Source organism: Spermophilus citellus (assembly GCF_964194105.1).
Source record: "Spermophilus citellus genome assembly, chromosome: 3".
Taxonomy (NCBI): Eukaryota; Metazoa; Chordata; class Mammalia; order Rodentia; family Sciuridae; genus Spermophilus; species Spermophilus citellus.
Genome location: NC_138184.1, coordinates 180,772,333 through 180,798,297, shown reverse-complemented (window position 1 = coordinate 180,798,297; position 25,965 = coordinate 180,772,333). Strand labels below are relative to the sequence as shown.

Here is a 25,965-nt window from a genome sequence, read left to right as displayed (position 1 = left end):
TATCATGGGAAGTTAACTATTATTAATAATTTATTATTTTTGTCATTTTTTATAACTAATACTTGTCAATGTTCTGATTTATATAGAGCTGAATAAAGCATTCTACTGAAAACCAACTGAAAATATAGTTTCTCTGTTTAAGTACTTTGTTCCTAGGTCTTTAATAGGAAGAAAGCTGCATTACTTAATGGTCAATAATACTGAAGGATCACTATATACCAGGCAATATGGTAAGCTGTGTGTGTTTGTGTGTGTGTGTATACATATATAACATACATATATGTGTGCGGGCGCATATTTATACATGTGTCTAAACATACTCACATATCCATACACATACCTCCTTAAATTTTTTTGTCTTCTGGAAACTTTATTATTTTGTCTTTCACATACAGATTTGTTATTTACCAGGAATTAATTTTATGTTTGATAGGAGGTAGTGATTCAGTTTCATTTATTTCAAATGGTCACAATTGAAATCTTATATACTTGAATATACTAGAAATTATTCTTCCAGCTTTAAAACAAGGGAACTTCTTGTGGCTGGGGTTGTGGCTCAGTGGTAGAGCTCTTGCCTAGGACATGCAAGGCCCTGAGTTCGATCCTTAGCACCACATAAAAATAAATAAAGGTATTGTGTCCAACTACAACTAAAAAATATATTTTATATATATATATATATATATATATATATATATATATATATATATACATACATACACACACACACACACACACAAGGGAACTTCTTAAAAAGGTTAGTCAAGCTATCCAAGTTCTAACATCTTATAGGTCACAAAGCTGGGATACAAACTACAAACTTAGCATGTCTGTATCAAATATTTCTATGCTGCATGCTTTTAAAAACCTGAACAGTAACTTCCAAAACGTAAAATATTGCACTCAAAATTATGATGAAAGCTTGAGTAATTCTAATTACATAAAATCATACTGTATCTGAATTATATTTACAATCTTTAAAATTTCATGCATTTGTCTTGAAACAGATCATTTCTGAAGAATTAACACATCATAATGAAAAAAATATATAAATTTACTCCATAGAAACAGACCCAAGGGCACTATCACGGTTTCTATTACTGTATTCCATTCATATGAAGCTTATCATATATGCTACTTTGCAATTCTTTGTGATAATTAAGATTTATTTTTGATTCATAAACTGAATGAATAAAAGAAGAGTATTTTTAGAAAAGTAGTCTCTCCTCAGTATTTGTAAAAAGTTAAATACTAATGGAAAGACAATCAAAGATGTATGTTTAAGTGTAAGACCACTTAAAGAACAGTCTATTGAACTTTGAGTGGTAAGAAAAAATAGAGGGGCAGTGGGGTTAGGAACAGGGCAAACTATGGCCCAAGGGACAGATCTTGCCGACTGCTTGTTCTTCAACTTTGCAAAGCATTCAACTTTATTTTCATAAAGATAGTGTTTTCACATTCATATCTATATTTAACTTCATTATTTAATTAGAATAACAAGTGAAAGGAGTATCAACAGATCTGAGAACAAATCAAAATATAAGAATACAATTCTTGTAAAAAGAGAGCTTCATTTGTGGGAATAGAAGTGTGAAGGTGTACTAATCAACTCCTACTAGAGGGAATTCAGAATGCAAAGCATCAGTTACATGGTTTTACAGATAAGAAGAGGACAGACAGGAGTTAGAGTTTCTAATTTAAATAATTTAGCTATGTGCAAATGCCCAATATCATACAAAAGTAATTTATGTATTAGAATGGAAAATATATTTTCAGAACAGGAGACTTCTGAAGAATATCAAAGGGGAAATAGACAGCTTTTAATCAGAAGACATAGAAAGACAGGCTTCCAGACTTAGCATCAAATCTTCTCAATTCACTGCATTTATCACACATAGTAGCTGATCAATCAAACACATGGCACATGTAAAAATTCATCCCCCCTAAAGCCAGTGGCAAACACAGTCTCTGTATACCTCAATTTTCTTATATGAAAAAATGGGTAAGTCATAGTATTCACCTCAATGGACTGTTAGAATTAAACAAGTGATTACTTGTGCAGTGCTTAGAATAATACCTGGCATGATAAATGAGCGCTGAGCAGTAGTAGCAGGAAAAGTAGTGACAGTATTTCTTCTAGTGTACATAATAACAGGGTTCTCTAATAAACCTACATATGATCTTAGAATCTGTCTAAAGAAAATACATAGTATCTAAAAATACTTTGTCAAAATACGGTGCCAATCTTTAGATTAAGTTTGGCAAATGAAATGGAAAGTATAGATTCAAAGGATTACAAAAAGATTTAGACTTGAATTTCTACTGGATTAGTTACTATTAAATATGGTTTCTTTCCAGAGAAGACTCTCACAGTTAACAAGAACATGCCATTCTGAAAAGAAAATTCACTTGGGACACAAGAGTTTCTGAAAAGATGGAAAGTGAAAAATAACCATTAACCTGTCTTACCTTAATCTTAAACTTAATTAAAATGCCAAAGAGACAAAGACAATTCTCATAGAGCAAAGGGGTAATCAAGAGCCAAGAAGCTCTAATATCTAGATTAAGATTTAGGATAAATATACTAGCAAGGCAAAAAAACTAACATAGATTTTTTAATTGCTCCAAGGAAATATTGTATTCAAAAAATAAACCAACTTCACAACTTTCAATAATGAATTCACAGAACAATACAAGTATTTATTTTCACTATGACTTATTTCTACTCTGTCCTAAATGAAGATACAAACTAAAGGTAATTTAGGTCTTTCTTCATAGTTAACATCTCCAGGGAAGATGGGCAAAGAACTTTAACAAATCAACGTTTTTACCTAAATATAGCCTTCATAATATATATGTTTAAACTGTTGAGAAAATATTGACTTTAATGCGTTAGTAATACTTTATAATTTGATTTCTGACAAAGCATTTAACTGGTTTAACACTTTGGTAATACTTCCCATAACTTGATATAAATCTGAAAAGATAAAAAATGACAAAACAAGCACTCTATTCTGCAATATTGAGCAATTCACCTATTTTCCTCAGCATGATTAAGTATAAATTGCCTTGGAGTTTTATTATAAGGGAAAGTTAGTACTTCATCTAAGCAAGGTCTTTAATCAAAGAAGCATGCATGCATAAATAATATAATCTGCAAAAAACTCCTCTATGAAAGCTGCTTCATCTCCTTTTTATCTACTTCTGTACTTAAACCAATCAATATTTTAGCAAAACTCTCCCATTTGAATAAAAGTATCTTATGGAAATATTTAAGTACAAACTATGAAGTTAAATCACTGTATCAAGACCACATAATATATAATCCTATTTCTTTTATAAGGAAACTTATTATACAATAAGAACATTTCTTTATTGTGCTGGGGTGAGGTTACATAATTTCCCTTCATATTTTATTGTACTGTAAAAGAGCGTTGAAGATAGAACAGAAAGCAAATGGTATGATACATATTATATATTACAAAATACAAACTATAGATGATAAATATTATATGTACTATATATTTTAATACATACAGATATAGACTAGATAGGTGGAAGATCTTTTTTTTTTGAAATTGACATTTTAATTATAACTTAGGAGAGAGCAAATAGAAACATGTGCTCTACCATCTAAATTCATTTTACATGGAGGGGAAGAATAGCAGTTTACAATAGATTAGACAAAGGAGAATGAAGGGAATGGAGAGGGTAAAGAATAGAAAAGAGAGTGGAATGATTCTGACATAACTTTCCTATGTACATATATGAATACACCACAGTGAATCTCTACATCATGTACAACCACAAGACTGAGATACTAATTAGAATAAGATGTACTCCATATTTGTAATAAATAAGTCAGATTATACTCTATTGTCATGTATAGCTAAGAAGAACAAAAATTTTAAAAAGTAAAAAGTAAATAGATAAATCCATTTTAAATTGGATGAAAATCATAGCCATGAACAAGGTCAGCAAACTATGATCTATGAGGCAGCTGCCTGTTGTTATATAAAACTTTATTACAATACATTCATTTATATCGTGCCTACAACTGATTTCATGTTGTTTGGCATTTGGGAGGCAATGTCTATCATTAAACTAATTTGGGGGTCACAAAGCACCAGACAGAAAACATTTCTTGCTTTGCAGGACATATTTTCTGCAAGAAAATTGAAAAATTCCAAGTTGAACCGTTGTAAATCTGAAGAGCTGAACTGATACATACATGCTTCAACAATAGATTGATCTTGAAAAAAATCAGACCATGTGAAAGAAGGCAGGTACAAAAGCCACATATTGAATAATAAGTTTATAGGGAATGTCAAGAAGAGGCAAATTCTAGACTGCTTAGTAGATTAGACAAAGGGAAATGAAGGGAATGGAAGGGGTAAAAGAACGGTAAGAAATAAATTTCTCTTGTGTATAAGCTGCCCAGTCTATAATATTTTGCTACAGCAGCCCAAACAGAATAAGACATATATAGCATAATCATGCAACTTCTGAATAAAAATGCTTCTGTTAAAGAAATATAGGTGGTCCTCTCTTGACAATGGTTGAGATTACAATTTTTTAAATTTATCATGATACAAAGAGATACATATTGAGTAGAAACCATCCAGCAATTTTTGTCTTTTGCTAAGTTACTGCTATCTTCCCTGATACTCTTTCATGGTGCTGAACAGTGGTACTGAGCTGCAACTCACAGCCAATCAAAACATACCTAAGAAAAATATCTAAAAAATATATATACAGACATTTTTTGTTGTTTTTCCCAGAACAATGCAGTATAATAGCTTTGTACTGTGCATTTATGTTATATTAGTATTATAAGTAATCTGGAGATGATTTAAAAGAAGGATATATGTAGGTTATATGTAGTACTTCATTATTTTATATAAGAGACTTAACCATCTGCCAATTTTGGTATCCTTGTGGGTCTTGGAAGCAATGCCTCATGGATACACTGTGTTTGTGTGTGAATTTGTCCTTTGGTATATCTTATATGTAATTTACTTAAGAAGCTAATACTACCCTGATTTTAGAGAAGAAAAAAATCAGAACTTAGGGTATGAGTTTTATATAAACTTTACTCTGGTCTCAAATATATTAGATTCCATATACCAGCATATGTATGGTAAATACACTCAATATATTCCTGAAAGCCACAAAAATCCACTAAAATAATAAACAAAGAAAAGAGACAAACCCTGAAATTCACAAGTGGATAATATAATCATAAAGAAAATCAAGACTGAAACAAAGATTCCTGAAAACTCCAACACCCCCAAAAGTTCTATAGAGACTGCAGCAAAGACTTTGGCCAATGACAAAAATTTGTCAACATCTGAAAAGTCTTCTTTTTAACTGACAAATTATCACAGGTTAAATGCTGGGATCAGAAAATTAATTACAGACTCCACAAATCAGTACAGATATGTAAGTTATCTATATATCATGTTATTTAGTAAATGATTTTGAAACAACAGATCAATTACCAACAAAACATTAGATCATCATATCTTAGAGGGAGATGGACTTTCCAAAGAAGCATGTAGAAAAAAAAAACACTCCATCATATTTTAAATATCTGTATCTCAAAAATTACCAGTAATGAATAGCAATAATTGTGAAAAGCATCTTTAACATATACGACAGAAAAGACATTAATATCATTAGTACATTAGTAGCTCCAGAAATAACAGCAAACAACAAATCAAAATATAAAAAAGAAAAGATATTTTAGATTTCTTGACTAATGATAGAGAAAGTGTGTGGGGGGGCAAGGGGGAGTAGTATACTAAAGTAGAAGGAGCTCTCAAAAATGCAGATGAATGTAAAAGGAGTTCTTAACGGTAAGGTCTCAAAATCCTAACACCAGGTATGACAGCCCCATCATATGAAGTATTTGCAACATTGCAAATATAATCTGAATGAATCAGTTTTATCACATTTTAAATTAAATCTAGAAAACCATAAATTAAATATAAAAATATTTTTACTTTGACCCTAGGTTCTTAATAATGATCCCTAAAAGACTGCTACAACAGCATAAAATTAGGTTTTAATACAATGGTTTTTTTTTATTAGTTACACAAGACACTACAATGATCTTGACATATCATACATTTGAATCAAATGGGGTATAATTTCTCATTTTTCTGAATGCACAGGTTGCAGAATCACACACACAAACACACACACACACACACACACACACATATATATACTAGTCACGTATATACTAGTGTCTATTTTATTCTTCTTCCCTTCCTATCTCCCCTTTCCCTCCCCTCCCTTCACTTCTCTCTACCCAATCTAACGTGGCACACTTTTTTTCCCCCTCACATCGTCATACATGTATTCTGTATAACAATGAGAGTCTCCTTCCATCTTCCGTCCAATTCTCCTTCTCCCTCCCTTTACCTCCCAACTCTCTTCCCTATTTTTGTTTCAAATTATATTTAAGTCGACTTCCTCAGCAGTTGACTTTTGAAATTGAAAAATTCACTTTTTCATTACAGAACTCTGGCAACTATGACTGCTGTCTCCAAAATTTGGAATATTGTCCTCCTTTTCCTCATCTATCAAAATTCAATTCACCTATGAAAGTTCAACTAAAATACTAGATCTCTTAGAAGCCTTTCCCCTGTTAGCATTTATCTATGTTCACTGCCAGAGATCTTTGCTTTTTCCTTCAGTTATCATACAACTAATTATGTCTCATATTAGCAAATCTATTACATTATGTCTTCCTTGACAACTCAGTCTCTTACTATTTTATCACTGTGAACACCTAGGTGTAACCCAAACCTACAAGTGAGAAAAAAAGAAAAAATTTAATTGAGCAAATAAAAGAATGCATTACAAATTTTAAGACAGATTGAGAAAAATGTACTAACTTTTATGATTCATTAAAACAATTCAAATTATAAACTAATGAAATATACAGGTAATTCTCTAAATTAACAAGCTATTAATTCACCAAAGGAAAAGATCATAAAATACAAATGCTAGAATATGCACAGAAAGCCAGATGGAAGCCTCAGCTTCATTCAAGAAGTCATTCCTGAATGTAAGTAAACAATATGAAGATATGGTGATGAGAAAAAAAATCATTTTTCCCCACCTCCATTCTCCAGATGGAAATGGACAGACTAACTGGAAAACAGTATGAGGCAGATGAAGAAGAGAAGCTTAGCTCAACCTTCCAAGTCTTTAAAAAGAGATAAGTGGGGCTGGGGATGTGGCTCAAGCGGTAGCGCACGAGCCTAGCATGCGTGTGGCCCGGGTTCGATCCTCAGCACCACATACAAACTAAGATGTTGTGTCCGCCAAATACTAAAAAATAAATATTAAAAAAAAAAGAGATAAGTGATGACTATCCAAGGCCTGGATGCCTTCCATTTCTGAAAAACTGTCGAGAACCTATGAAATCTTGACTTATTCACCTAGAATAATACAAAATAATTCATTTTAGCTCTTGCAAAATGGAAAACTCAGTGCCTCCAACATTATAATAAATTGTCACTCAATTTTAAAATATACATTCAAAAAGCATAGAGTAAAACATAATATTTTGATAGAAAATTACTGCTAAAAAATCTCCAAAGTCAAAAGAAGGCAGCAATGATTCTCTCTTCCTAAAATTGTATCATACACTCCATGAAGAGACAACTTTGATGACCCACTGACACGTTAATACTAGCTGATTCCATAATCCTCAAAGTTTTTCTAGGTTCTCATGAGTACAAATGTTAATATCTATGGTATCCTATGTCCTTATAACAGGACTAATCGACTTCCAAAAAGAATTAAAAAAAAATTGCCCCAATAATTGATGATAACATTTAGGAAATGATGCATTTGCTTTCAGATGGAGATTATTACCAGAAATAAGACAGCATGCTATACATCATATGGAATTTTTAGTGCTCAGAATGAGGCAAGTCTTCAAGAAAAATTTTAGTCAAGGAGTAAGAATGCCAAATTGCACTTGACTCCACTACAATAGATTTAACATTTATAAAAAGAATTTTAGTGAAAACAATTATACCTAGTAATATATAAAAGAATATACACTTTTCTTCATCTATGTAAATTTGAGTTGCATGAAGGTAATTTTCCTGTATTTAGCTGTATGTATATCCAGATGTTATTGAGATTGTGGGTCTGCATTTCTGAAACAACATTGCTTTATGTAGTATTCTTAAAAGGCAAAGATATGCACTGCTCCTATATATTTCTTTTAGTATTTTTTTGTGGTACCATAAATGAAGCTGATCCTCTCCTGAACATACATGAGTCATATTTGTCTGACTCTCCTGCGGCACTTACTCCTGTTGAAGGATGAGTTCTGTCAACAAAAATAAAAATGTAACTGTAACTAAAACTGCAAGATGGATAGTTAATACCTTTACTGTCTTACAAGTAGTGAAGACATCTTCCTATGTCTGAAAGATGGAGTTTAAAGTTTCGATGACTGCTGAGACAAAATTGATGACATTTATTTTAATTTAGTATTTCAGAAGAAACATATTCCATCTGTAATAACAGATAGTTCTTTACTAGCCATGAATTTTTTACTAAGGGACTGGATCCCTTAGTAAACATATCTTAGTAAACATACCTCTACTATCTGATTAAGATACATACACATATACAATAAATGTTATAGTTACATGTGACATTCACTTTTATGTGAGATTCAATAACATTATCGATAGAAGAAATTATGACTATATTCTCTAATAAATGAAAATTAAAAGTTATCAGTGTTTTTTTTAAATTTTTTTTATTTTTTTTATTGGTTGTTCACAACATTACAAAGCTCTTGACATATCATATTTCATACATTAGAATCAAGTGGGTTATGAACTCCCATTTTTACCCCAAATACAGATTGCAGATTCACATCGGTTACACATCACATTTTTACATACTGCCATATTAGTGACTATTGTATTCTGCTAACTTTCCTATCCTTTACTATCCCCCCTCCCCTCCCCTCCCATCTTCTCTCTCTACCCCATCTACTGTAATTGATTTCCCTCCATGTTTGTTATCCCATTCCCCTCACAACCTCTTATATGTAATTTTGTATAGCAATGAGGGTCTCCCTCCATTTCCATGCAATTTCCCTTTTTTTCTCCCTTTCCCTCCCACCTCATGTCTCTGTTTAATGTTAATCTTTTCTTCCTGCTCTTCCTCCCTGTTCTGTTCTTAGTTGCTCTCATTATATCAAAGAAGACATTTGGTAATTGTTTTTTAGGGACTGGCTAGCTTCACTAAGCATAATCTGCTCTAGTGCCATCCATTTCCCTGCAAATTCCGTGATTTTGTCATTTTTTAGTGCTGCGTAATACTCCATGGTGTATAAATGCCACATTTTTTTTATCCATTCATCTATTGAAGGGCATCTGGGTTGATTCCACAGTCTAGCAATTGTGAATTGTGCTGCTATGAACATCGATGTGGCAGTATCCCCGAAGTGTGCTCTTTTAAGGTCTTCAGGAAATAGTCCAAGAAGGGCAATAGCTGGGTCAAATGGTGGTTCCATTCCCAGCTTTCCCAGGATTCTCCATACTGCTTTCCAAATTGGCCTTACCAATTTGCAGTCCCACCGGCAGTGTACAAGAGTACCCTTTTCCCCACATCCTTGCCAGCATTCATTCTTGTTTGACTTCATCATGGCTGCCAATCTTACTGGTGTGAGGTGGTATCTTAGGGTGGTTTTGATTTGCATTTCCTTGACTGCTAGAGATGGTGAGCATTTTTTCATGTACTTGTTGATTGATTGTATTTCCTCCTCTGTGAAGTGTTTGTTCATGTCGTTGGCCCATTTGTTGATTGGGTTATTTGTTTTCTTATTGTCTAATTTTTGAGTTCTTTGTATACTCTGGATATTAGGGCTCTATCTGAAGTGTGAGGAGTAAAAATTTGTTCCCAGGATGTAGGCTCCCTATTTACCTCTCTCATTGTTTCTCTTGCTGAGAAAAAACTTTTCAGTTTAAGAAAGTCCCATTTGTTGATTCTTGTTATTAACTCTTGTGCTATGGGTGTCCTATTAAGGAATTTTGAGCCTGACCCCACAATATGTAGATCGGAGCCAACTTTTTCTTCTATCAGACGGAGAGTCTCTGATTTGATATCTAGCTCCTTGATCCACTTTGACTTGACTTTTGTGCATGGCGAGAGGAGGGGATTCAGTTTCATTTTGTTGCATATGGATTTCCAGTTTTCCCAACACCATTTGTTGAAGATGCTATCCTTTCGCCATTGTATGTTTTTAGCTCCTTTATCAAATATAAGATAGTTGTAGCTTTGTGGATTAGTCTCTGTGTCCTCTATTGTGTACCATTGGTCCACCCACCTGTTCTGGTACCAGTACCATGCTGTTTTTATTACTATTGCTCTGTAATATAGTTTGAAATCTGGTATCGCTATAGCACCTGATTCATACTTCCTGCTTAGAATTGTTTTTGCTATTCTGGCTCTTTTATTTTTCCATATGAATTTCAGGATTGCTTTATCTATTTCTACAAGAAATGCCATTGGGATTTTGATTGTCATTGCATTAAACCTATAGAGAACTTTTGGTAATACCGCCATTTTGATGATGTTAGTTCTGCCTATCCATGAACGGTATATTTTTCCATCTTCTAAGATCCTCTTCTATTTCTCTCTTTAGGGTTCTGTAGTTTTCATTGTATAGGTCTTTCCCCTCTTTTGTTAGGTTGATTCCCAAGTATTTTATTTTTTTGAGGATATTGTGAATGGAGTGGTTTTCCTCATTTCCGTTTCAGAAGTTTTGTCGCTGATATACAGAAATGCCTTTGATTTATGCGTGTTGATTTTATATCCTGTCACTTTGCTCAATTCATTTATTAGTTCTAGTAGTTCCTTTGTAGACCCTTTTGGGTCTTCTAGGTATAGAATCATGTCATCCGCAAATAGTGATAATTTAAGTTCTTCTTTTCCTATCTTAATGCCTTTAATTTCTTTTGTCTGTCTAATTGCTCTGGCCAGTATTTCGAGAACTATATTGAATAGAAGTGGTGATAGGGGGCATCCCTGTCTTGTTCCAGATTTTAGAGGGAATGCCTTCAATTTTTCTCCATTCGGAATGATGCTAGCCTGAGGCTTAGCATAGATAGCTTTTACAATGTCGAGGTAAGTTCCTGTTATCCCTAGTTTTTCTAATGTTTTGAACATAAAGGGATGCTGTACTTTGTCAAATGCTTTTTCTGCGTCTATCGAGATGATCATATGGTTCTTATCTTTAAGTCTATTGATGTGGTGAATAACATTTATTGATTTCCGTATATTGAACCATCCTTGCATCCCAGGGATGAATCCTACTTGATCATGGTGCACAATTTTTTTGATGTGCCTTTGTATCCGATTCGCCAGAATTTTATTGAGGATTTTTGCATCTAGGTTCATCAGAGATATTGGTCTGTAGTTTTCTTTCTTTGAGGTGTCTTTGTCTGGTTTCGGAATCAGGGTGATGTTGGCCTCATAAAATGAATTTGGTAGAGCTCCCTCTTTTTGTGTTTCCTGAAATAACTTGAAAAGTATTGATATTAATTCTTCTTTAAAGGTTTTGTAAAACTCCGCTGTGTACCCATCTGGTCCTGGGCTTTTCTTGGTTGGTAGTCTTTTGATTGCTTCTTCTATTTCATCCATTGATATTGGTCTGTTTAAATTGTGTGTATCCTCCTGACTCAGTCTGGGCAAATCATATGACCTAAGAAATTTATGAATGTCTTCACTATCTTCTATTTTATTGGAATATAGGTTTTCCAAGTAATTTCTAATTGTCTTCTGTATTTCTGTAGCATCTGTTGTGATATTGCCTTTTTCATCTCGTATGTTAGTAATTTGAGTTCTCTCTCTTCTCTTCGTTAGCATGGCTAAGGGTCTGTCGATCTTGTTTATTTTTTCAAAGAACCAACTTTTTGTTTTGTTAATTTTTTCAATAGTTTCTTTTGTTTCAATTTCATTGATTTCTGCTCTGATTTTAATTAATTCTTGCCTTCTGCTACATTTGCTGTTGTTTTGCTCTTCCTTTTCTAGGGCTTAGAGATGAAGTGTGAGCTCATTTATTTGTTGGTTTTTCCTTTTTTTGAGGAATGACCTCCAGGCGATGAATTTCCCTCTTAAAACTGCTTTCATTGTGTCCCATAGATTCCGATATGTTGTGTCTGTATTTTCATTTATCTCTAAGAATTTTTTGATTTCCTCCTTTATGTCTTCTGTAACCCATTGATCATTCAGTAACATATTGTTCATTGTCCATGTGATGTAGGATTTTTCCTTCCTTCTTTTATCATTGATTTCCAGTTTCATTCCATTATGATCTGATAAAATGCATGGTATTATCTCCACCCCTTTATATTTACTGAGGGTTGCCCTATGGCATAATATATGGTCTATTTTTGAGAAGGATCCATGTGCTGCTGAGAAAAAAGTATATCCACTTGATGATGGTTGATATATTCTATATATGTCAGTTAAGTCTAGGTTATTGATTGTGATATTGAGGTCAATAGTTTCTTTATTCAAGTTTTGTTTGGAGGATCTGTCCAATGGTGAGAGAGGTGTGTTGAAGTCACCCATGATTATTGTGTTGTGGTCTATTTGATTCTTGATCTTGAGGAGAGTTTGTTTTATGAACGTCACAGCGCCATTATTTGGTGCATAAATATTGATAATTGTTATGTCTTGTTGGTGAATGGTTCCTTTTAACAGTATGTAATGTCTTTCCTTATCCCTTTTGATTAACTCAGTCTTGAAGTCCATTTTATTCGATATGAGAATGGCCACCCCTGCTTGCTTACGAGGACCGTGTGCGTGGTATATTTTTTCCCAACCTTTTACCTTGAGCCTGTGTATGTCTTTTCCAATCAGATGTGTCTCCTGGAGGCAGCATATTGTTGGATTTGTTTTTTTAATCCATGTTACCAGCCTATGTCGCTTTATTGGAGAGTTTAAGCCATTAACATTTAGAGTTACTATTGATATATGGTTTGTACTTCCTGCCATGTTTGATTATTTATGTCTTTTTTTTTTTCTAATTTAGTTTGTTTCTCCATGATTAGCTTTCCCCTGTCCTCTGTCTTTACCGAGGCACTTCCCGCTGATGGTTTTGGTTATTGTTTTTCATTTCTTCCTCGTGTAGAGTTTTGCTCAAGACGCTTTGCAATTCTTTTAGATTTAGTTTATCATGAAAGATTTTTATTTCGTTGTCATATCTGAAGCTTAATTTTGCTGGATACAGAATTCTTGGTTGGCATCCATTGTCTTTCAGTGTTTGAAATACATTGATCCAGGATCTTTTCGCTTTCAGCGTCTGTGATGAAAAATCCGTTGTTAACCTTATTGGTTTACCCCTGAATGTAATCTGCCTCTTTTCTCTTGTAGCTTTTAATATTTTCTCTTTGTTCTGTATATTGGATATCTTCATAACAATGTGTCTTGGCGTTGGTCTACTGTGGTTTTGTGTGCTCGGTGTCTTGTATGCATCTACAATTTGTATATCTGTTTCCTTTTTTATTTCTGGAAAGTTTTCTGTAATTATTTCATTCAGCAGGTTACTCATTCCCTTGGTATGAATCTCTGTGCCTTCCTCTATCCCGATGACTCGTAAGTTTGGTTTTTTTAAGTTATCCCAAATCTCTTGGATGTTTTTCTCGTGATTTTTTTACCAGCCTATCTGAGTTGGCTAGACTCTTTTCAAGATGATATATTTTGTCTTCATTATCTGACGTTCTGGCTTCTACTTGCTCCACTCTGTTAGTGATACTCTCGATTGAGTTTTTAATTTGGTTTATCGTTTCCTTCATTTCTAGAATTCTTGTTTGATTTTTTTTTTATAATCTCTATCTCCTGATAAAGATGCTTAACTTCTTCTTTTATCTGTTTATGTAATTCATTTTCAATGTGATCTTTAAGGTTCCTTTCCATCTGTCTAAGGTGTTCCTTGAGTTCTTTATATGGCCATTTTTCTGATGACTCTAGCTCCTCCTGAATATTTAGGCTGTCCTTCATTGTTTGTACTCCTTTTCTTCCTTGCTTTTTTATGCTCATGATACTTCTTGTTCTGTTTGACTGCTGAGTTACTGTTTATTCTTATAAATTTATTTGATGCTTGGGAGGAGAGATATTAGAAGGGAAGGGAAGAAGTCACTAAAGCGAGTGAGTGTAGGCAGGTAGACTTCAAGAAAGGGGGAATGAGAAAATTGAAAAGAAATGAAAAGACAAAAGAAAAAAAGTGAAAAGAAAGAAAGAAAAAACAAAAAAATAAAATTTAAAACCAAAAAAAATTATAATGATAATAAACAAATGGAAATTAAAGTTTAAAAAATAATAGTAATAATAATAGAATAAAAAGAATTAAGAAAAAATTGAAACCATTAATAAGAAAGTTAAAGAACAACAACAACATCAACAACAAAAAGTGAAAATAAAATTTAAAAAAATACCAATAATAATCATTAAAAAAAAAAATAATAATAATAAATGCAGTCATGGAGCTCAATTAACTTCTCTTCTAGTAGGTGGAGCTATGCCCACTGGGCCAGGCTTCTCTTCTTGATGGGTGGGAACCAATCACTGTGCCTGAGCCCTTCTTCCCAGACTGTGCAGGTCTCCAATCCTGAGTGCCTAGGGCCTTCTCTTGTGGTTCTTCAAGCCAGGCCCCGCTCACCTGTGACGCTCACCACAATACTGGCTACACACCGGGTCTGCTGCTCCTGGGAGCCCTGTTTCCATGGATGCCTGGGCACACCCTCTCTGTTTGCCTCCCTCAGACCCTAAGTTTGTAGGGCTTGGGGCTGAGGACCCCCAGCGAATTTGTTTGCCCTCAGGTAGCAACTCCCCTGGTAGCTGGTGCAAGGGACCTCTGTTGTCAGCACTGGTGGGAGCGATACCCTGGGTCTGACTATCGTGCTCAGTTGGCTTTTACCTCTGTGAGTTCAGGTGGGCCGACTAGTTATTTCAGCGGGATCATTAGTGCTGAGTCACGAGAAGCAGGCAAACCAGAACTAGAATGCAGCCCAATCCGGGCTCGGTGTGTTCTGAGAAGGGCAGACTGTTTGCCCGGGATTCCCTTCAGCTCAACAGTGCCTAGTGGTCCTGAGCGAACAGTATTTTGACAGTTTACTTCTCTCTATGCCCGCGCAGCTGAAGGGGTTAGAGACTTGATCTCTCCGCGTCCGCCACCATGTTGGATCACTTAGATTTTAAATTGTCACTCATCTTATCAGCTGTTCCATTTTACTCGGCAGCTCACTCGCGCGGTGAAGAGTCTGCTCTATGGTGGTCCGCGGGAAGCGGCGGCGGCGGCCCAGCTGTGGCCTTCGGGACCCGCGGGGAGGGGGTGTGGGCTGGGGGAGGGGAGGCAGCACCTCGGGGCCCGCGCGGGCCGGGTACTGGACACGCGGGAGAGCGGGCGGGGTGGGGGAAAGAAATTGAGATCTAGATTTAGGGAATGAGCGTGGGAGGAGAGATGGCGGGGGAGAAGCAAAGCGGAAAGGCGGAGAGGAGAAGGAGAAGGGGCCGAGGGAGCCGGGCAGCTCGGGGGCTGCAGCCTTACTGCTTGCGCTGAAGTCATGATGGAGTCACTCCACCTTGGCTGGAGTCGTGGCGGATTCACTCCACCTAGGCCCCTTTCTTGACACGGTGCTGAGTCTTTGTCGACAGATCTCCTTTAATGGTCTTTACTTCTTCTTTTAAGACGCGGCAACATACGCTGCGGGCGCGGCGGTGCGGAGCACGGAGTGGCTTACTTCTCGCCGCCATCTTCCTGTCCTAGCTACTTGTTTTATGTCATTTTTTCTGGTATTTGTGCCCACTCATTCATCTACAGACACACTTCCCTAATTTTTCTTCTATAAACATAACATTTTTTTCCTTTTCTGCACAACACATATCCCTGCATGCAGATTAGCTTCTGTTTGATTGTGATCAGGGTAATGATGTCAGCCTATCAGTGTTTTTTAAACCAGCTACCATTTTATTCTACATTATCATTTTTAGGTTATTTTCTAAAATGATGTATTTGCTGAACAATTTATTACCAAAGTATTAAGAGAAGAATTAACAACATATCAACACAATGAAGTTTTAAAATGATATCTTCTCCACCATAGATGTACATTATTAACAGTATTGGAGCTTTTTCCTAGGCATACCTGGTCAATCAAATCAACTGGTAAAACTGAGAATTTGGAAGAGGATCACGGTGATCACATTATATCCAGAAATACCCAGAAGGGCACATGTACAAGAAGTTTCACAGTTTCAGGTTGTATATTAAAATCTTTAACCCACTTTGAGTTGATTTTTGTATAAGAGAATAATCTGATTCCATTCTTTTGCCTATGGTTACCAGGTTTTCCCAGTAACATTTGTTAAAGAGACTATCCTTTCTCTGTTGTATATTCTTGGCAATCTTATTGATGATCAGTTGACCATATGCATAGGTTTATTTCCGGGCTATTTTGTTTCACTGATGTACATCTGTCTTATGCTAGCATCATAAGGTTTTAATTACTGTAGTTTTATAATACATTTTGAAACCAGGAAATGAGAAGCCTCCAGATTTTTCTATCTCAAGACTGTTTCTGGCAATCTGGGATTCTCTGGGGTTCCATATGAATTCTGGGATTTTTATAGAGACTATATTAAATCTGTACATCACTATGAGTAGTACAGACATTTTAACAATATATTAAAGTCTTCCTACCATGAACATATAATATCATTCCATTTGTTTGTATCTTCTTTAATTTCTTCCAGCAATATTTTATAGTTTTCAGTGAGCAAATCTTTTACTTCCTTGGTTACATATTCCTAACCATTTTCTAGTTTTTGATGCTATTGTAAATGGGATTGTTTCATTTCTATTTGAAATTATTTATTGTTAGTACATAGAAATGCAACTGATTTCCATATGCTAATTTTTAATCTTGCAACTTTTCTGAACTCAAAATACTTCTTACAGATATCTGTGTGTGAGTGTGTCAGGGGTGCTTTCTATTTACATAATCATGCCCTCTGCAAACTAAGGCAATTTTATTTCTTCCTTTCTGATTAGGATGCCTTATTTCTTTTTCTGGCCTAACTACTCTAGGTAGGACTTCTATGTTGAACAGAAGTGAAGAATGTGTGTACTTTGCCTTTTTCCTGATACTACAGGAAAAGCTATCAGTTTGAATGTCAAGTGTTATATGAAATAAGGGCTTTTATACATAGTCTTATATTAGGTTGAGGTAATATTCTCTTATATCTAGGATGAATATTTCATTCATAAAAGTACTGAATTTTGTCAAATGCTTTATTTGCATCTCTTGAGGTGGTGTGATTTTTATACTTCATTCTATTATGATGATGTAATAAAATGGTTGATTTCATACATTGAAATATCATTGCATCCCAAGAATAAACTTCATTTGGTCATGGCGTGTCATGACACACCATGACATGAACATACAGTTCACTAGTATTTTGTTAAGGATGTCCACATCAATTTTCATTATGGATACTGACATGTAAATTTCTATTTTTTCAGTCTTTGATTTTGGTATTATAATAATGCTATATTCATAAAATTAGTTTGGGAATGCTTCTTTCTTTTCAGCTTTTTTGAAGAGTTTTAAGGATTGGCACAAATTCCTCTTTAAATATTTGGCCAAATTCACTAGTAACATTATCTGGTTTTGAGCTTCTTTCTCTTTGGGGGGAAACTTTTTGATTAATGACTCAACAGCTTATAAGTTTTCCACTTTTTCATTCTTATGTTTCCAGAAAATCACCCACTGTTTTCTCAGTATCCTTTGTTTTCTGTGGCATCATTTATAATATTTCCCTTTCAATTCTGATTTTGAATTTTTTTTCTTAGTGTAGCTAAAACTGTCAATTTTGTTTGTCTTTTCAAAAAAAAGCTTTTTCTCTCAATGTTTTACTATTCTTTATTTCACTTATTTTTACTCTGATCTTGTTTACTTAATCCCTACTACATACTTTGGGATTATTTCTTTCTCTAATTCTTTGTAAATTAGGTTGTTTATTTGTGCTCTTTCTCCTTTTTTTTAACATAGGTACTTATTAGTACACAGGTCTCTCAGAATTGCCTTTGCTGCAACTTTTAAGTTTTTGTATGTTGTACTTTCATTTTTGTCTCTATTTTCTAATTTCCATTTTGAGTTTTCCTTTGACTCATTGCTTAAGGGATATTATTTAATATGCCCACATTTAGTGAATTACCTAATTTTCCTCCTGTTACTGATTTCTAGTTTCATTCCATTGTAGTTGGACATAAAACTTGGTATGTATTTAATCTTAAATTTGCCAAGTAGTTTAGTGACCTAACGCGTGGCCTACCCTTGCGAATGTTCTGTGTATATTTGAGAAGATCCTGTTATTAGTCTCTAGTTACAATAAATGTTCTGCTAGACACACAGGCGCATGCATGTAACCCCTGCTGCTCAGGAGGCTGAGATGGAGGATCAGAAGTTCAAAGCCAGCCGCAACAACTGAGACCCCATCTCAAAACAAAAAAAGGGGGGGGGTTGGGGCAGGGCTGAGGATGTGACTTAACAGTTAAGTGCCCCTGGGTTCAATCCCTGGTACAAAAAAAGAAAGAATGTTCTGTATATGTCTATTAAGTCCATTTGGTCTATAGTGTTGTTAAATTTTTCTGCTTTATTTATATCTTCTGTCTGGATATTCCATCTATTATTTAAAGTGGTCTACTGAAATTTCCTGCTATAATTATGACTACCTATTTCTTTCTTCATATATATCCACATTATTTGTTTCATATACTAGGAGTGCTGATGTTGGCTGCATATATAATTATTATATTTTCCCGGTGAATTGATCCTTTTATCATTATATGATGTCCTTTTTCTGTTGTAAGAGTTTTTGACCTCAAGTCTATTTTGTCTGATATAAGTGTACCATCTGTGCTCTTTTTGGATATCTTCTTGTTTGTTTCCACACAATAATCTATGTCTTTTGATTACAGAATTTAATCCATTTACAATGTCAGTCGTTAGTAACTGGGAAGATATATGGTCATTTATTTAGTTCTTTTCTGAGTACTGCAAGTCTCTCTTTTGTACTGCTTTTTTTTTTCCTCTCTTGCTATCTTCCTTTATGTTTGGCTGAGTTTACATAATGACAAAACTCATTAATTTCTAATTCCTTTCTCATTTTCTTTTGTACATTTTTCAAAGGTTCTATTTTTGTCCTCATCACAGGGTTTACTTATATCATAACAATCTATTTTAATCTTGCAACAATTTATGCTAAATAAAAACTTCTACACTTTCACTTCTTCTCCCAACAATTTTTATGTTATTGATGTTATAATTTACATATTTGTATATTGTGTATCTGTTAACATATTTATACAGCTACAGTTATTTCTTACACATAGATTTTTCAACTTATATACCAGAACTAAAGTCATTTATGCTGTAATAGTACTGCCACAATACTGTAATATTCTGTTATCTGTTTAGATATTTCCCTTTACCAGCAAATTTTATACTTACTTATGCTTTCATGTTACTGTTTGGCATCCTTTTAAAAATTTATTCTGTCTTAAACTAGACTCCTGAATCTAAATACATATTTATTTCATAAATTAAAATTGCTGAAGAACATGCATCAATGTTATTTGGCAATTATAAATCAGAATTAAGATTCTGTTCAAAGACTCAGGTTACTGAAGGAGCCTAATTCTTGCAACCAATATGCAGTTCTAGTACATAAAAAGCCCACCAGGACTGGCGATGTACTTCAGTGTTAAAGCCCTGAGGTCATCCCCAGCTCCAGGAAGGGAAAAAAATAAACTACACTATATAGAAGGTGCACCAATTTTAATACTTACCAGTTCCTTTGCTTAGATATGGGGGCTTAAAGAATTTCACAACACCATAGACATTGACAATTGTACCACCTTTAAGTTGATTAAGGGGTGTATATATATAATTTGTTGCTGGAACCTGAAGAAAGAAAATACAGTGAGTACATTATTATTTACTTTTTAGAATCATATCATCAGTTATAAATGAGCAAATCTACATAACTGTATATTACCCTTCAAGAATCGAAAAGAAGACAACTTTTAAAAAGGCAATGTGCAGTTTATAAAATTTACTATATAAATCAACTAGTTTTCTTCAAAATAACTTGTTTAAACATTATACTTCTTCAATAATAAAGTAAAAAAGAGTACATTAAAGTATCAGTAACTAATGTATAAACTGAAACAATATAGGAAATAAGAAACTCTTAAAATATGCATATCTTCTAAGTTAAAGAAAAAGAGTTTTACTAAAGAGATATGACACATAAGGCTGGGGATGCAGCTCCATGGTAGAGCATGTGCTTAGTACAGACAAGTCCCTGGACTTGAATCCAGTATCCTCCCTCCCCTCAAAAGAAAAGGAATAATCAATTATAATGAGACTTTTCTTAAAGTCCTGAAAGAGTGGTAAGAATACTGGTTCTATCAATAAAGAATTCTGTATCTTACAAGTTTAGGGAAAACGTTTTGTCTAGGGGATTCCCAAAAGTACTAAAGGCTCTGAGGGGGGGCCTGTCAGTAATTCAATCATTTTAGCCATTTTTTACATTAATACTTTCCCAACTTATCTGGCAATGAAGTCATAAATGAAACGTAAAACCCACAGTTTATGTGTATCTATAAAGAACAATTTTAAAAACCATAAAGAACTAGAAGAAAGACTAGTAGAGAAAGGAAAACAGGGTAGGAGAACGGAGGGAAAGATTAAGGACTGAAGGGAAGCAAATTATATTCCACAATTGTATGATTAGGTCAAAATAAAACCAAATATTATGTATAACTACAACACACTAATAAAAAAGCACAACAAAACAGTTATCAGAAAAAAAATTTTAAAAATGAAGTCTATGAAATTTTGGATTTGGCTTGTAACTTTATATCACTTTAACACTTATGGTATAATTTCTCTTTCTTTTTTCCGAAAGATTTACTGAAATAACTACATAAGTGTGGTAAAAAAAAAAAAGAAAAAAAGTCATTTAGGAGACTATGCACATCAAGGAGGATGCTAAATGTTGATATGACTGCAAGGTCCAATTCTAAAAGGTTTCAGCTGGGTGGTGCCGTCATCCACCTGCCTCTGCCTCTACCTCAACAGAAAATCGATTATCCATCACTCTGAAAGGGAAAATTTTAAAACTCAAATAAAAACAAATGAATTCATTTTTTCCAAGGAAGATGATTCCTTGAATCACACATGGAAGAGTAGGGCTTAGAAGCTGCATTAAACTTTTAACATAAAAGAAAGCTGTAGCTCATCAATGATGAAAGAACACAGGTCAGCAAAATAAACAGAAAGAAGACATGTGCCTTGGTTGACAAAATGACTGGACATAATATTCTATCTTAACAAGTCAGCCTAATGCAGAGATGAAGGAGGAATGCTAGCATAGCTAAATGGATCATCCCAGTTACTGTACTTGTTAATTCATGATGAAAAATCAACTTATGAATTATAAATTTGGCTTTCCAGGTAATCAGACAGTAGATGTGTATGTAGCAAGTAAGCTGTGTTTTTAAATAATATACTTATAAATTAATGTTTCTGCTAATATTCTCATATAAGTTTGGTTAATGTACTTTTTTTGGCATGGGGGACTGACCACAGGGGCTCTAAATCACTGAGCTACATCCCTGGAACTATTGTTTTTTTTTTTTTTTGGTACTGGGGACTGACTCAGGGGTATCTGACCACTGAGTTACATCCCCAGCCCTATTTTATATTTTATTTAGAGACAGGGTCTCACTGAGTTACTTAGGGCCTCACCATTGCTGAGGCTGGCTTTAAAACTCCTGATTCTCCTGCCTCAAGTCTCGAGAGCCACTGGGATTACAAGCATGAGTCACTGCACCTTTTTTTTTTTTTTCTTTTCTTTTTTTAAGATAGGATCTCACCAAGTAGTTTAAGGACATGCTAAGTTGCTCAGGCTGGCCTCAACGTTGGGATCATCCTGCTTCAGCCTCCCAAAACGCTGGGATTATGGATGTGCACCACTGCACCTGGCAGTTAATGTCCTCTTAAGAGAATATGTATTTGGAAAGACAGCAAATAAACTCACATAATAATTCCCAATAAAACTTACCTGAAAAATCTGTCTCCATTGCAGACAATAAAATATGACATTCCATAAGAAATGATTATAGTGGAGACACCCAAATTGATATTATTTTAAGAGACAAATGTATGTTGGGAGGGATGTGGTGTGGTTAGGAAAGAAGAATGATAAGCAAAGGTTTTCTGAAGGGGATAACTAATGTAAATGTGGAAGGACAACAAAGAGAGAACAACACTTACAAGAGATTGGCTATAACATTACATAATTAGAGATTCGAAAATATTTTGACAAAATTGACGCAAATGCTATTTCTAATATTGATAACAATAAACATAATATTTACAGCAAGCTACCAACTTCTAGGCTGATAATAGGATATAGTACTTGTTATGGCAATGCCTTTGGACACATTATTCTATAAATAATTGCAAAAAACTACATCATCACTTTCCAACAGATCCTTTTGTGAGAATAAAAATATTCCACAACATTGTGGTTGCTAAGAAATTTAAATATGACTACTGCAAATTAGAGTAGTCTGAGGAAGTCCCTTTGAGAGGCTGAAATGTTCCTAAGCAGCAGAGTGTGTATTTAGAAAATCCCTTTGAAAAGATATTTACAGGAAGGAGCCAATTAAGCAAAGAACAGAAGTTGGGAATGAGCTAAGTAATCCAAAGTACATGTATGAAGACATGAATTGGGTGTCAACCTACTTTATATACAAACAGAGATACGAAAAATTGTGATATATATATATATATATATAAGAATTATAATGCAAAAAAAAACCAAGTGCATGTATAAAGACATGATTGGCATGAACATACTTTATACAAAGATATGAAAAACTGTGCTCTATGTGTAATAAGAACTGTAATACATTCCGCTGTAGTGTATTTAAAAAAAAATAAAATCAATTAAAAAAAAAGTAAAAAAGAAAAAGAGAGTTCTAAGTAGAGAAAACAAATTTGATATGTTTGACAATCACTGTCAAACATATGGCTGAATTATACAAGGTTGAATAGGAATATAGGGGTTAGTTTATATGCTGAGCCTTTAGATCATAGAACTGGGCCAAATGTTTTTAAATCCTGAAGACAATATAAGATGAAATAATTGTTTGGTGTTACTTGAAAAGGGTAATTCTACCACTACTGTAAAATAATACACTCTATTTCCTAAATTCTAAAAGATTACTGGTCCAATGATACATTAGACATTAAATAATACATTCTGAGGAAAACTGCAAAATCTTCTTAGGAAAGTAGTAAAAACCTCACCAACAATAACTGGATGCTTTGCTAATATAACTGCGAAGTCCAATACTCAGTTTAAAAATGTGAAAATGAGCACTAGACTCAGGAAAATAAAGTTCAATAAATCTGTACTTGATTTATTTAAGAGGCCTGAGCTTTTTGGAAAACTATTTTAGAGATGTTCCTCTTATTTCCTTTTTATTTGCAGGCTCAAAGATGTACCAAATAATTAAAGTTGACTAATCTATAACAATTTTAGGAAATACAAATGCCAGGGCTACTTCACATTCTAAAAAGCACATCTACCCTCCTATTGTTAGTTTCCCCCCAAAACGAATTTTAATTATATTACTATTGATATGGCTTGGTTGGTAGAATGCTTGCCTACCACGCACAAGGCCCTGGGGTCAATCCCCATCGCACGAGCGCATACACAAACACACACACTAACACACACACACACACACACACACACAAAAAAAACAACAACAACAACAAATTTCAAAACCTGTGTCTCATATTTTTTTTTTTTAGGAAAAAAGTCTCTATTCTCTATTTGCCTAAAGCTTTATTATTCTCTATTAACTGAAGGTTTAAAAATATAGGCATATCATGAATTTTAAATTAAATTTTAACAATATACTACCTTTCCAGTTTCACTCAGCCATAAATAGCCTACCTATTAAAATGGGAACCTTCCTACCGCTATAACAAAATTTTATAAGAGTGAAAATATGGTATAAAAAGAAAAAGCAAAATGTATCACAAATACAAAGAAATTCTTTACTTAAAATTATATAATTCATCAAATAATAATTCAGCACATAATAATCTGTTCATACATAACTTGATGAAAAACAAAAAATGATTCTTCCTATAATTAAAATTATCAAAAATCTCATTGTCTTCATATAGTAAAAATCTTTTAAAATTAAATTTTCTTGTGTATGTATACCTTATACAAAGTATCAGCAGATATCCAGATAATAGAATAAGCAGATATTAATTACTAAGTAAATATGTTAGCAAATAGAATGCTATCAGATATAAAAAAAGGGACTTCATTTTCTGATACTATTTCAAAATCAAGACAGTAAGGTAGACTAATTCAAAATCAAAATATAAAGTAGATGGACTAAAAAGCAGATATAAATATGTGTGTGTGTGTCTCTGTGCATGTCTATGTGGATATAGTAGGTATTATGTATTCTAAAATAACTAAAATATCATCTTACCAAAGACATTGGTTCTGTAGAAAAATCTTTCACAGATTTGACATAAACCTGAAAAAAGAGAGAGGGTTTAGTTGTATGCAAACTATCTCTAGTGTCATCACAGACATTAAACTGTGGTAAAACTAATACTTAACAGTATAATATTCAAACTCACTAAAATGACAAGAAGTTATAGATTATATATTAAGAATAAAATGTGCTGGGCAAGGTGGCTCATGCCTTATATACCCAGCAGCACAGGAGGCTAAGGCAGTGAGATCACAAGTTCAAAAACATCCTTAGCAACTTAGTGAGGCCTTAAGCAACTTAACAAGGCCCTGTCTCAAAATTTAAAAAAAATTTTAAAGCCTGGGAATGTGGCTCAGTAGCTAAGCACCCCTGCGTTCAGTCCCTGGTACTACAAAAAGAAAGAGTAAATTTTCATTAAAACACTCAAATTTGAAGTATATCAGTATTTAGTCCTCAGGAAAAAATATAAAAGAGCATACAATTCTCAGTTCAAAAAAGTGGAAAATCAGAATTAGGGTTCAAAACTTCTGCACAGAACCCTGGACTTTACAGAAAAACAAAATAAAATAAAGGAAATGTAGTAGAGATCACTTTACCTGTAAATCTAACCCATATTCAACCTAATTTATTTATTATAATATCAAATAAGGCCACCCATAGCCCTTGAGTTGCTTTTGTACACACTAGGAGAAAACAATCAAACAGTTGTATGACTTGGTCAACATATGATTTTGATCAAAGAAGTAGTTTTCCAGCATGTGAAGGAGAAAGGAGGTCAAGAGTAAGAAGTCACTGTCACAAAGACTAACCCAGGAGAAAATGTTTTAACTAATTAATTTAAAATGAAATCAGGTCAACTATCAGAAGTACCTAATGGGATAATTACAAAGAGGATGAGGTCTTGAATGTCTATGAAGTTTTGTAAGTTTCACTTTAAATGCAATAATATGTTGATCAGGATATTTAAGTCAACAAGTCAACAATGGACTGCACATATGATGGTGGTCATGTAACACATCCTTGTGACATAGCAGCCATCTGAGCTTGTGAAAAGTACATTCTAGGATGTTTATACAACCATAAAATCACCTAAGGATGCATTTCTCAGAACATACGACCATCATTAAGAAATGCATGACTGTATTCATACAAGACCTTCCTTTTTCAGAGTCATTCTAAATATTTTGATTTTTTTTAAACTTGAAATAGTCAATTGTTGAAGCTCAGAAAATGACACTCCAAAATATACAACTTTGGACCTCAAGCTGAGAGGCTATTTCAAAATCAAACTGTAAGGTAGACTA

The 25,965-nt window shown here is 33.9% G+C and overlaps 1 protein-coding gene across 3 annotated transcripts in view; it reads right to left on the bottom strand.

Annotated features, from left to right (window-relative positions):
* POT1 (protection of telomeres 1) overlaps positions 1-25,965 on the bottom strand; it is a 104,148-nt gene that overhangs the window by 47,540 nt on the left and 30,643 nt on the right. The window contains exons 6-7 of one of the 3 annotated variants that reach the window (XM_081286355.1): positions 24,653-24,700; positions 19,907-20,021 (exon numbers count right to left, since the gene is read on the bottom strand). The exons of the other annotated variants lie outside the window; for them this stretch is intronic. Of the exons in view, the coding sequence (XP_081142481.1) occupies positions 19,907-20,021; positions 24,653-24,700 (163 nt within the window). The remainder of the gene's footprint in view (positions 1-19,906; positions 20,022-24,652; positions 24,701-25,965) is intronic. 3 annotated transcript variants of the gene reach the window in all.